This window comes from Schistocerca serialis, chromosome 3 (genome assembly GCF_023864345.2).
Source record: "Schistocerca serialis cubense isolate TAMUIC-IGC-003099 chromosome 3, iqSchSeri2.2, whole genome shotgun sequence".
In the NCBI taxonomy this organism is placed as follows: Eukaryota; Metazoa; Arthropoda; class Insecta; order Orthoptera; family Acrididae; genus Schistocerca; species Schistocerca serialis.
Genome location: NC_064640.1, coordinates 599,138,791 through 599,151,870, shown reverse-complemented (window position 1 = coordinate 599,151,870; position 13,080 = coordinate 599,138,791). Strand labels below are relative to the sequence as shown.

The following is a 13,080-nucleotide window of genomic DNA, read 5'->3' as shown; positions in this document are numbered from 1 at the left end:
AGCCAAGGAGGGCAGGGTTCCGCATTGCCAGGAACCAGGTTTCCTGGAGGGCAATGCAGAAAGCAGGTGCCTCGGGGTCACCTGCTGCCACAAGATGAGTACCTGTGCGATCGACATCCATTGTGTCTGAGGGCCCAGCAAGATCTAGGTCCTCAATGGACGCCGGAATCTTCACCTCATCTTCAGACACAGATCTTGTAGGTAGTGGTGGTGTGCATGCCACCGCAGTGCCTTGGTTCTTGGGGGTGTTTTTCTTTTTAGGTTCTCTCGCTGCTCCTTAGGCTTCAATGATTCATTCTCAGGGACTGAGGAGGACCGTGAAGCCCTACGACCAGCTACCTGCGGTTGCTTCAGCCAATGGCAAGGGAGTGACGCAAGGGATCACTCCTTGGCGAGAGGAGCCGAAGAAGACTTACACTTCTCTGGCTGAGAAGTGGGGACTGACGTCCCCGATAGTTGGGGGGGTGTTGGTCCTGAAGTAGGTTGTGCAGGAGCAACAGGGAGAGAAGTGCCCCCCCACTATCAAGTGGGCAGGTGGAGTCTGACAGCTGGGAGCCAACTGTACACAGCAGAATGGAGGACGGTAGAACCGTTGTCATAGTGGCAGCATAGGTTGACATCATATACACAGGACGTAGCCTCTCATATTCTCTCTTAACCTCAGTGTAGGTTGGTCAGTTCAGGGTCTTGTATTCCATTATTTTTCTTTCTTTCTGGAGAATCCTGCAGTCTGGTGAGCAAGGCGAATGGTGCTCTACGCAGTTAACACAGATTGGAGGTGGGACACAGAGAGTATTGGGACGTGAAGGATGTCCATAATCCCAACAGGGGACGCTGGAAGTACAGCGGGAAGATATATGGCCGAACTTTCAGCAATTAAAGCACCACTTTGGGGGAGGGATATATGGCTTTATGTCACAGTAGTAGACCATCACCTTGACCTTACTGGGTAATGTGTCACCCTCTAAGGCCAAGTTGAAGGCACTAGCGGCAACCCGATTATCCCTCTGACCCTGGTGGACGTGCTGGACGAAATGGACATCTCGTTGCTATGAACTGGCACGCAGTTCATCGTCAGACTGAAAAAGAAGATCCCTGTGAAACATAATACCCTGGACCATTTTTGAGCTCTTATGGGGCGCCATGGAAACAAACATCCCCCACATTGTCATTGGCGAGTAGTGCCTGTGACTGGGTAAAGGATGCCGTTTTGATCAAGACCGACCCTGACCGAATTTTGGACATGCCCTCCACCTCCCCAAACTTGTTCTCTAAATACTCCACAGAAAACTGAGGTTTCATTGACAAAAAAGATGCCCCATCAACTCTTGTACATTCAAGGTACCGCGTTAAGTAAGCTTTGCTGCCATCCTCAGCCTGGCATTCCTCCCATGGTGTGGCCAGGGGGAGACGACGATTTGAGGTAATATCTCTTAGCATTGAAGTTGGACCTTGACCACTTAGAGACTGCTGGTGTTTTTTTGACCACCAGCAAGAGATGACGTACTACGCTTCATGGTGTGTCATTCACACTGATGCCACCCACTCCAACCAGGGGGCCTCCCCACGGGCACTATCCAGCCGCAGCAAAGGCCACCTGGCACAATGGCCATTGCCTGGAGTCCCGATGCCCCAGGGTGACGGGCATCTACTCCTTGGCATATGTGGGGAGTTAACGATGCAGGCATCAGCAAAGCGATCCTTGTGTGGTCAGGGGGCTACAACCAACAGGGTACATGGCACCCCCACCACAACGGACTGGCTACCGTGCTGGATATTGGGCTCAAACGAGCTAAGAGTCCATTATCGTCGACAGCGCAAAAAGCGATACTGCACAGAGGATGGAGGAAAATGCACCCAGGTCTGGTGACCTCGCCCAACAGTTGGAGAATGAGCGGAAGCGCAGATCCACGTCGACGAATGATGCGAGAGGTCTCAGTGCATGATGGACACTATGCACCATGTAAGGCGCTCTTCCCCTATTGGCTCGCTCTTTGGGAGAATTTTGAAAAATGGAGGTCAAACACTATAGGGGACCATCACATAAAGGACTCGACATGTGAGGCTCCTTTTAGTTGCCTCTTATGACAGGGAGGAATACCTCGGGCCTATTCTAACCCCTGGACCCGCTGGGGTGGGGGAGAAATAATTTATTTAGAAGCAAAAGGATATGGATAGGCCCAGTGCATTAATCAGAGCAGACGAGGGGTCTCCCAGGAATCAACTGTGTTGAGAGTAACCCTACCCACATCGGATTCCCTGCCAATCTGAATAAAGGCGAAGACAGCTACAGATAAAGAACACATTTTTGGCAGGAGATTCATAACAGCACAAGTGAGATCACTAGAAGGGTAACAGGCATCAACTGAACCGTAAAGAATAAAACAAGGTGACAGAAATAAGTAAGGCAGCATGTGGGTGTCCTGTGGTGCACTGCATGCGATGAGGAGGAGGAGATTAAGGTCTAATGTCCCATCGACATCAAGGTTATTAGGGATGGAACAAGCTCCGAATTAGGAAAGGATGGAGAAGAAAATCAGCTGTGTCCTTTCAAAGGCATTGCCTTAAGCAATTTAGGGAAATCGTGGAAAACCTGAATCAGGATGGCCAGACGTGGGTTTTAACAGTCATCATCCTGAATGTGAGTTCAGTGTGCTAATCACTGCTCTACCTTGCTTGGTCCCACAGCCACCTCACACCTGACCCATTATACTAAAAGATTAATGAGGGGACCATCATCCGTTATTAAATATAGTGCCTCGATACCTAAAACAGAAAACTGGGTGTGGCAAAAGAAAACAGGTAAACCGCATCTAGCAATTAAAACAGAGTGAAGGAGGAATGACAGAGGCAGCTGGCAAAAGATGTAGGGCTGAGGCACCCCTGATACAGCATCTGGAGGGATATGCCCCAATCCTAATCACCTGCCCCCATTTTGAACGCAGTTTAAAGTAATGTCTCCGAGAATAAAGACCACTTTCAAAGAAGACAGACTGAGTTATCTACCAATATTAGAGAAAGAATTCTGAAGACCACGCTTAGCATGGAGAGCCTGGAGGGAGCATTCCATCAGGATATGAGCTACTGTCTACTTGGGACCCAGAGAAAGACAACTGAGCATGGAGTACGACTATGGTCCAAAAGGAGTTCATGAATAATGGATATCACAGGGTGACAGAAGTAACCCCAATCAGTAGCTTGGAGGTTGCTGATTTGCTGCAAAAACACTAAACATTCCCGTCAACAAATTTTATTCATGACAAAGGGGAGACATAAAATCATATCCCATCCTATCCATGGTTTTAGAGCTGTCCATGTAATTGACAGCAGCACCTTAACTCTCCTGAAGAACTGAAAGAAAAATTACACCAAAAGGTCATGGAGACAACTGAAACTTTAGAACCTTGGAACAGATCAGTCATAAGTCAGTCTGGGTACTAACCCAGGGTGAGTGTGAAAGAAATCTTAGGACGTATATTCTAAGGTCAGGTGGAGGTTCTAGCAGAAGGCCTCGATACACATTCCAACTGGTAATCCCACTCGAGGATGGGTGTCAGTGCCCTTCATATGCAAAAATAACATAGTAAATTTGATGAGTAAGAAATTGTTGGATAGCGATCATGTAAGTGAGTAACAGTTGGTACTGTCAGAATTGAAGAGGGAAGATCACCACTTTGGCAAGGGGACTTTGCTACAGGACTAGTCTGGAAGTTGCCAGTGGGCAGTCTTATTCCATAATGATGAACTGATTCTAACAATTTCAAAGTTGAAGGTGGCACCGACCCATAAACCTAGAAGCCATAGTCCAATCAGGATGAGTCGAAGGTCTGGTGAACACGAAGGAGCGTGGTGTAATCCACACCCCAAGAAGTACGGGCAAACAGGCAAGGAAGCAGAGAGCGTTAAGCTTCAGCATGCGCTAGTCTTTAGATGATGCTGCAGAAACGGATGGCTCATGTTTCTGCAGGAGAGAGCTGGGGACAGTGGGAGAGGCTCCAAATGGATGTTCTTTGGATGGTGCCTTGGAGCTAGTGTTCAGCAAAGACGACTGAGTGTGAGCTATATGAAATGCAAAAGTTGTCAACACACTGCAGAATGATCAGTGGCACGATGAAGCTCAATAGCCCACTGGTGGTGATGAAGTACACACACATGCAGCATGTATGATGCATTATCTTGGACTTGTGGGAAACTGGGTGATGCACTAACTCTAACATGGAACAACTGGTGGAGTAAGAAATTATTAATAAAAACCAGTAGGGAGCCTTAAAAGCCTCAGTCATGGAGGGTAAGTAAAATGTGATGGTGCCAAGCAGTGTTGTATGCCTTACCTAGATTAAAGAAGACTAGAATGAGGCGTTGACATTTAGGAAAAGCCTGTCCAATTACCGTTTCCAACCTAACCAGGTGGTCTGTGCTGACAGTCACTCCCAGAAACCACACTGATAGGGGAACAAAAGGTCCCGGGATTCAAGAACCCAGTATAATCAGCGAGCAACCACCCCTTCAAGCACTTCACGAAATGCACTGATAATGCTAATGGGTTGATCGAGGTCAGGTTTCTACCCAGCTTCACAATTAGAATAAGGATAATGTGTCACCACTGTGGAGGGAAGGCACCTTCAAGACAAATACAGTTGAATACCCTGAGTAGGTAAGGCCTTTGAGTAATGTTCAGATGATGGATTACCAGATTATGAATCAAATTAGGGCCTGAAGCTGTATCCTATGTCAAGGCACCAGCCTGAAGCAGTGCCCAGTCAGTGAAAGGTTCATTATATAATTCAGCATGCTGGAGAAGGTACAGGGAGGGGGGGGGGGGGGGGGAGGGAAGAGGATCACAGATGTCCCCATCTTCTTGTTTATGCATTTCAAAGGCAGGGATAACACACACCTTGCTGCAAAGTGGGTCGCAATATATTCAGCAAGAACTGCTGCTTCGGTACAAAGACTACCCTAAAGGAAGAGACCCAGCAGAGTAGTTTATCTTTGGCATCCCAGCAGACTATGGGGCTTGGTCAACACATGGGATGAAGAGACATAAGCAGGAAACATAGCACTCCCATTATTCCTTCTTACTGTGTTTAATTAGATAGTTAGGCTTAGCACAGAGCCATTTAAAAGCACTGAATGTAGTCTGCGAAGGATGTCGTTCCAGGTGTTGCAAGGCCCTTCAATGATCCTGAATAGCAGATACTATATCTTTGGCCCACCACGGCACTGGGCAGCAGTGGAATGGGACCATAAAAAGGGTGACAGCAGTTCCAGCAGCACAGGTGATCACGTCTGAGGCATCTCCCACAATCTTGTTGACTCAATAGGATTTGTGTTACTAGAAATGTTAGGGTCAGGACTTTCCATTAGGCACTGGCATTGGCTCCATGACAGAGTTTGAACCAACTATCAGTGTGCATTACAGCTGCAAACAGTTCACCATGGGTCTGAACAAAGTGAGCAGTGCTTTACTCATAAAGCAGTAGTGTTGCTGCTCTTTGCAACAACACATTAAAAGGAATATGGAGAGGTCCTCCTCCCTCACCAGGGTTGGAGAACATGATTCTGAAGTTTGATTTAACTGGCAACTTGGGAATAGCTCCTGGGAAAGACCGATGAGCGGTCCCACAAATCGTCGTCACAGCCGAGACTGCTGGAGGCAATGCGCAGTGTGTGAGCTGTCACTACAGCTGAACATGAAATGGTGTACTATTTAAAAAGTGCTGTGAACAGTTATGAATTGATATCTTTAGTGTGGTTCCAAGCTGTCCCGGATGCAGATGGTCGTCACACTGAGCAACATTTGTAACCTGGAATATAAATATGATTCACAATTAACAAATGTTACCCCCTCATGTGGAAATTAAAATGGGTTTCTTTCAGTAGTTGAGTCATTACATTTCTTTGCACATCCTTACAAATGTTTCCACAAGGTTTCATTATCATACGATCATTTTTCATGGGAGCCATCTGAAGTAGTGAAAGTTTAATTATAACCATCCAATACAACTGCCAGTTGGCTTTCTGAACTCTGAGTGGTATGAGGTCCATCGGGCAGTGGCAAGGAAGTCACAATCATTGGAATCACGTTGAATACTTACAAGATCCTGAGCGGTATAAAAAAAGTTATTACTGTGATCAAAATGGGTTCATCAGACAAGAGATGAAATTATACATCAGACGGGAAATGTCTTTGAAAATAATGGATATTGTACATCACTGTTGAAAACTATGAAGAATTATGGCAGTTCCCTTGATACTTCGACTCTGCACCACACAAATGGGGAACATAAGTACATGATAAAGCACTCATGCCACAAACAGTAAATGTCACTGTCAAATATCCTATCAAACCATTATTCCACTTACCAAAATAAAAATAGTGTGTGGGACTTACAAAATGATTAGCACTATGTATTTATGATGAACATAACTGGGAAAATTAACAGTAGGCCTATGCCATTCATTTACCTCAAAATGAAGTGCTGTAACAGCACGTGAATCTCCATAAAGCTTTCCTAATTTAGATTTTCTGTGGTTTCTTTCACTCATTCAGTCATACCAAATTCTGGGATAGCTTCATGAACAGTAACACAGTTCATCATCTAAATAAAATGGTATGAAATGTTAAGAAGTGTCATCCAGCACATCAAGTGGGTTACAAATGACTACAGAACTTCATTACAGCAGAGAGAAATCTTCAGGTAGTAGAAGATTGTACTGGGTACTAACAAGTAATGATATCTGACTACTGCTGCACAAAATTTAAGTTCACTGAAGACATTACAGTGAACATATTAAAAAGAACGAGTAGTTACAGACCATTTCTTGGAATTCAAAGCTATATGACAACAAAGCGGAGAATTCCGGGTCAACCAAAAGCTGTGATTCCATCTGTCTGCTTTGTCCAGTGATGTAACTCTGTTATGTGATGCCTTTGTGGTGTGGCATACTTTAAATTGTGTTTGTAGTGGATGTGTTGGAGTAAGTGGCAGCACATTAAGAGATTATGTTTGTATTTTTTACCTATTTGGGAAAGACGTTTGTGTGATATAGGAGTTAGTGCTGTGCATTACAACAGTGCCCTACTTTAATCTCATTAGTTACTGCCTACTAATTTGTTTTCAGTTTTGAAATCATTAGTTTGTCATGTTGTTAATAGTTTGAACGTTAATTTTTTGTTTTTGTTTACTGCTAGATATGGCTCATGATGAAATTTAATAGTTGTTCATTGGTTGTAGCTGTGAGTGGTGATATGGCTTCTACAATTACATTTCTCTAGTTACATGGCCTTGTGATGGAATGTGTGAAGGGTCAGCAGTGTACAGAATTTATGAAATTGAGCAAACTCTTCACTTCCCAAATCAGAAATGAGCAAATGTGGTGGTGTTTCCAGTGGGTTTCAGTAATGGTTATCTTGATGCTTTAGTGTGTGTGTTTTAGTCACCTAGATTTATTTTAAACTAACTTTTAGTGGTAAGTACAGTTTTTATTAAGTTTAGTGTGTTTATGTATGTAATTTTCTTTGAGCTGTGGGTATAGAAATTTATGTTATAGTAGTTTCTGATTTTGCAGTTTGTGTTGGTAGCTATAGTTCATATTGAAAAGTTTACAGAGGTGGGTATCACTGAGTTTGTTGTTATTTTTGTCTGGTTAGGTTTTGATTACAGCTAGTTCTGCCAGTAGTGAGTTGTTGGAATCATGGGCTTTGTTTGAGCTATATAGGCCAAGCAAAATTTGTGATACCGAGTTTCTGGTAAGTGTGCGAGTTTCTTGTTACCTTTGGCTTTTTTAAGCTACACACATCAAGAGAAATTTACAATACCAACAGTTTTCATTTTTGCATTTTTTGGTTGTGTTTAATATTGAGAATTTCACACATTTTATTGCCGGGTTAGGCTAGTATTTGTTTTGGAATGGTGTTGCTATTCTTATTGCCATATATTTAGTTTGTGTTGACCCAAATCCCCCATATGTCATGCAGTTGGCCCTTTAGCTGCATTTTATTGCTGGTATTAAATATTTCACTTGTTAATTACGTTTGTCTGCAGCTGTAATGACTGACATGACTGATTGTATGTGCTTGAGAGAAGGATGTGTGCTACCTTGATGATGCCACGAGTCAAAGTAGACGGGCAGAATCACAACTTCTGGTAACCCCAGAATCTCGGTGGTAGGATACAGTAAGAATCAACTCATTTCACTGCTAACTTCCTTCTCAAAAGGTTTGGACAAGGTAATGGGTAAATGAGAATATGGATCAGAAAAAACCTTTCCACTGGACATGCCATTTACAATAGATCCAAATGACAAGATTTCAAGTACTGAGATGTTTTGTGCTGTGTAGGCATTAGACTGTGCAAATCACAACATTCTTAAAACTAAGTTAATGGCTATCAAAGTATATTGATTAAGTGGTTCACTTCATATTTAACCAACAGAGAGCAAAGGTTCATATTAGATAGCTCTCCCCATGAATCTTCTCAATGGGGGCAAATTACTACTGGTGTTCCACAGGGTTTGATTCCTGGACAATTACTGTTTTTGGTATATACAAAATGTCCCACAAGGAATGGTCAATATTCAAGAACATGACAGAAATAATTATTCAAAGCAAAAACATGAGCTCTAAAATGCATACCTTAAGAACTATGAGCACCAGTTCATCTTCGATACTCTGAAACAAATCTCTTCTTCTATTGAAAGTTCTTTGCTTTCCATATTGCATGGGGGGGGGGGGGGGGGGGTAGTATGGACTCAAAACTATAGAAAGGCTCTATAATGCCTACCTTGAAAGCTGTAAGCACTTGCTAATCTTCGCTAATATGAAACACATGTCTTCTATTAAAGAAGCGCACATAGCTCTTAAAGTATGCTATTTTGAACCAATGTTTACTAGACATCTTAGCTTTGCTAGATCATTCCTATCATATCTGTGTATATTGACCATTCCTCCTGGGCACCTTGTGTAAGTGACCTTATATCTTACTGTGATCTTTGCCAAAGATGGAAGACTCATAATCCAGTCAAAAGGAATGACAAAAAAATTAAATATTCACAAATATTATTGAGTAGCCCTTAGTAAATAGTTTATCACATAATTTACTTAGAGGAAGTTCAGTTCATTCAGTCCTATATAAGGCAAGATATGTGATCAACACCACACAACCAGCAGAATGAAACATGTTAAGCTGATTGTTCAAAATTTCTAGGTGTGTATAGAAATTAGAAGTTTAATTGGAAATCATGTATTATGGATCTTCTCAAACATGAGTTCAGCAACATAAAATTAGCATTCATTCTTTGATGCAAAAGGGAATAATTTTCCGAGGCAATTCTATACATAGAGACCAAGTATTCATTGCACAGAAAGGTGCTGCAAAGACAATATAGAACTTCATCTAGGCAACTGTGTAAAAAATTATGCTTACTAACAACAGCCTCAAAATACATTTCTCTTGTATAATGTTTGTTGTGAAGAATCGGGAACTACTTGAAAATAAAAACCTCTACATCTATACTCTGCAAACCACTGTTAAATGTATGCAGAGGGTACATCCTACTGGACTGGTTATTAGGGCTTCCCCCATTCCATTCATGTATGGAGTGGGGGGAAAATGATTGTTTAAATGCCTCTGTGAGTGTTGTAATTAATCTAATCTTAGCCTCACAATCCCTATGGGAGTGATATGTAGGGGGTTGTAGCATACTCCTAGAGTTCTCACTTAAAGGCAGTTCTTGTAACTTTAAGTAGATTATCTCAGGATGGTTTCCATCTATCTTCAACAGTCTGCCAGTTCAGTTCTTTTAACATCTCAGTGACACCCATGGGTCAAACAAACCAGTGACCATTCACGCTGCCCCTCTGTAGACATTCAATATCCCCTGCTAGTCCTACTTGGTACAGCTACCTCACACATGAGCAGTATTCTAGGATATGCCACACAAGTTATTTGTAAGCATTATCCTTTGTAGATTGAATCCATTTCCAAAGTATTCTGCCAATTAAAGAAAGTCTGCTACCTGCTTTATCCTTGACAGCTTATTTGATCGTTCCATTTAATGTCCTTACAAAGTGTTACATCGAAGTATATGTATGAGTTTACAGATTCCCACTGTGACTCATTACTTTTATATTCGGTGTATACTACTTTTTACTACCGATACCACACTACAAGTCTCAAAAGTTTCACCACCACCACATTTAATCCTACAACCAAAAAACACACCTATAAAATCAAAATTGGAATCTAACACTTCCCTTGACCTGTTATCCTTACGTCATCTCCACATATAGCTGTCCCTGATCCGAGATGTCAGAACTTTAGTAAGCATCATTTCTTCACGACACACTGAACACTTCACGACTTCAGCCAACAGGCTGAATAGCTGAAGAAATTTTATAAAAGGCAATGCACTGTCCCCCATCATCGCAGACAACCGAAAACTGTTGACTGTCAGTCATATCCATACAGTCTACCAAAGACATAAACAAAGCGATTTACCAAAATTTACACATGACAAACAGAAAAAAACTACAATAACGTCAACATAACAAAACCAAAATCATTAACTCACTGAAAAATATTCTGCTGAAAGCACATTCACCACCGATACCACACACGTGCAATGTTACCACGCAAATGAACCCCATACACCATGTAACACGCTATCTATAAACACACCACCAGAGAGAACCACTAACCGCAACAATACGCCACCTATAAACATGCCACACACTCAAACTAGACCAAAAACATCATGTAACACCCAACACAAACACACCACTAGAGAGCACCAACAATCACATAAAAACGGTACATACGAACACGCCACACTCACAAAATAAACTACGCGCCGTCGTGACGTCACACACTACAACAGCCTTATGTCACAGCCCAAAGCCGACCTGTGGAATCGGATGCTTTGGTTGACCCGTAATCCTCACTCCTGTTGCACATTTCATCTGATACTTCATGTGATCACACTTTTCATGCAGGTGTGGTACTAGGTAAAATGCTTTTCGGAAATTGACAAATACTGCATCTACCAGACTGCCCTGATAAATGGCTTTCAGGATATCATGTGAAAAAAGTGCAAGTTGGGTTTTACATGACCTACGTTTTCGAAATCCATAATGGTTTGGCACGGAGGAAGTCATCCTGTTTGAGATACCCCATTATGTTTAAGCTCAGAGTATACTACACGATTCTACAACAAATGGATATCAAGGATATTGGACAGTAGTTTTATGGATCATTCTGCTACCCTTCTTGCAGACAGACCATTCATAAATATTATCACCAGGAAGAGATATACCCTCCATGATACACAACATTACTCTTGAACAGAAAGAGGGGCAAAGCATGAAGCCATAAAAGAATGTGATCACTTCTCTTGTGAATTAAAGTAGCTGGAAGATAAAAGAACTGTCATTACAGAAGTCCACCATCTGCTTTGATCCATGACATTATCAATAGGTCTATGGCGGGAAACCAAACTAATGTGAAACATATTCAGCAATACAACCGAACATCTGCAGAAACTGAATGACAGACATCATATTACCCATCTCAGAACGTAATGAGACAATTATGAACTTCACTGCCATATCCATACCTAATGAAAAAGCAATAAATAAGTACGTCTTCTTTCCTCACAACAAACATCAAACTAATCAGAATTTACAAAAACGCCAACCACGTGAACAAAATATAACCTTAACCACTCACTTAAAACACTTCCACAACCCATGTAACCGCACGAACTACCTAAACTCAAAACGACATTAGCATGATGACAACCAAAAACTCAAATGAACCTGATACCACAAGTTAAACTCAGCATGTCTACATCCACCACTAGAGGGCACCATCAACAACAACACAACATCTCCAAACGCAAGTAACTCAAAAATTGCGAGCCATAATGACGTTACACACACCATTAGGTCAGGGGTCAAGCAGACGGGTGGAATCGGGCGCTTCCGTTGAAGACAATCCCAAATCCTTTGTACTTTGCTATTCCTACACCATAGATGAATTCGTGAGTAGATGCTATGTATGGTTTACAATTATCAAAGTTTGTTGTACAACAAGATTAAAATAAAAAATCCATTTACTTGGATGCTCAACATGTAAATATTTCTTCCCAGAGAACAGGTATGTTACTTATGAATTTACTCAGACGTTCAACAACATGGCGACGGATGGGGAATACGATCCAAAGAACATATAAAACTAATTCAATTACGAACGGAGTTCATGCTGGTAAATTACATGAAGTATAGATAATAAATTCTTAACATACTATGGTAGGCTACCAACTCTTATTATAATCCAGGCTTTTGCTTACTACAATTCCGTAACACACACTGAATTAATAATCAAATAGTTTCTGACACATTTGCAATACGTTAACCACCACACTGTCTCACTGCCTACCTCTAACACACAAATGAAATTATTGCTCATATTCTTTACCACACCTTACTAAATAACGTTTTTCCACTTCTGTCTACTGCCTCTTACAAACAAAAACAATTCCGGACATAACTATACATCATATTTCCGTATAATCAGTCATAAATATATGAATGAAAGAGATGTTAATACTTATATGCAATAAGTATAAATGCTACTAACAGCTACATTATTACACTAGATCGCAATTGTGAACCACTGAACTTGCAATACACACATAATGTTTATATTATCCTACCATTACTACAGTTTATAACAATACCTGATTTCTTTCAACGCCTCTAACTTCACAAAAGTAGTCCTTTCATCTGTTGCCATAGTTATAAAGTTGTGTTAGAATATTTATGATTCCAACATAAAGAAAGATTCCTAACACCGAGTTCTCAATCTTAAAACGTCAAATCTTTGTTGTTAGTAATACAATCTTTCCGAAAGAGAAGAAAGTCAAAGATGTGTACTTTGGTAAAAACGATAGTCAACGATAATAAAACAATCAGCTACTACTCGGATAGTTTGGAAATACCTGTAAAAGGAATAACACTTTTCAGAATATTTGTTCTCATTCGCACTTTTCTGAAATAAAAACCCCAATTTCACACACACA

At 41.5% G+C, this 13,080-nt stretch overlaps 1 protein-coding gene across 1 annotated transcript in view; it reads right to left on the bottom strand.

Annotated features, from left to right (window-relative positions):
- The window catches only part of LOC126470478 (zinc finger C4H2 domain-containing protein), a 174,342-nt gene extending 161,417 nt beyond the window's left edge, over positions 1–12,925 (bottom strand). Inside the window, exon 1 of the mRNA XM_050098347.1 lies at positions 12,739–12,925. Within this exon, the coding sequence (XP_049954304.1) occupies positions 12,739–12,794 (56 nt within the window). The 5' untranslated portion in view covers positions 12,795–12,925. The remainder of the gene's footprint in view (positions 1–12,738) is intronic.
- Positions 12,926–13,080: the final 155 nt, after the last annotated feature.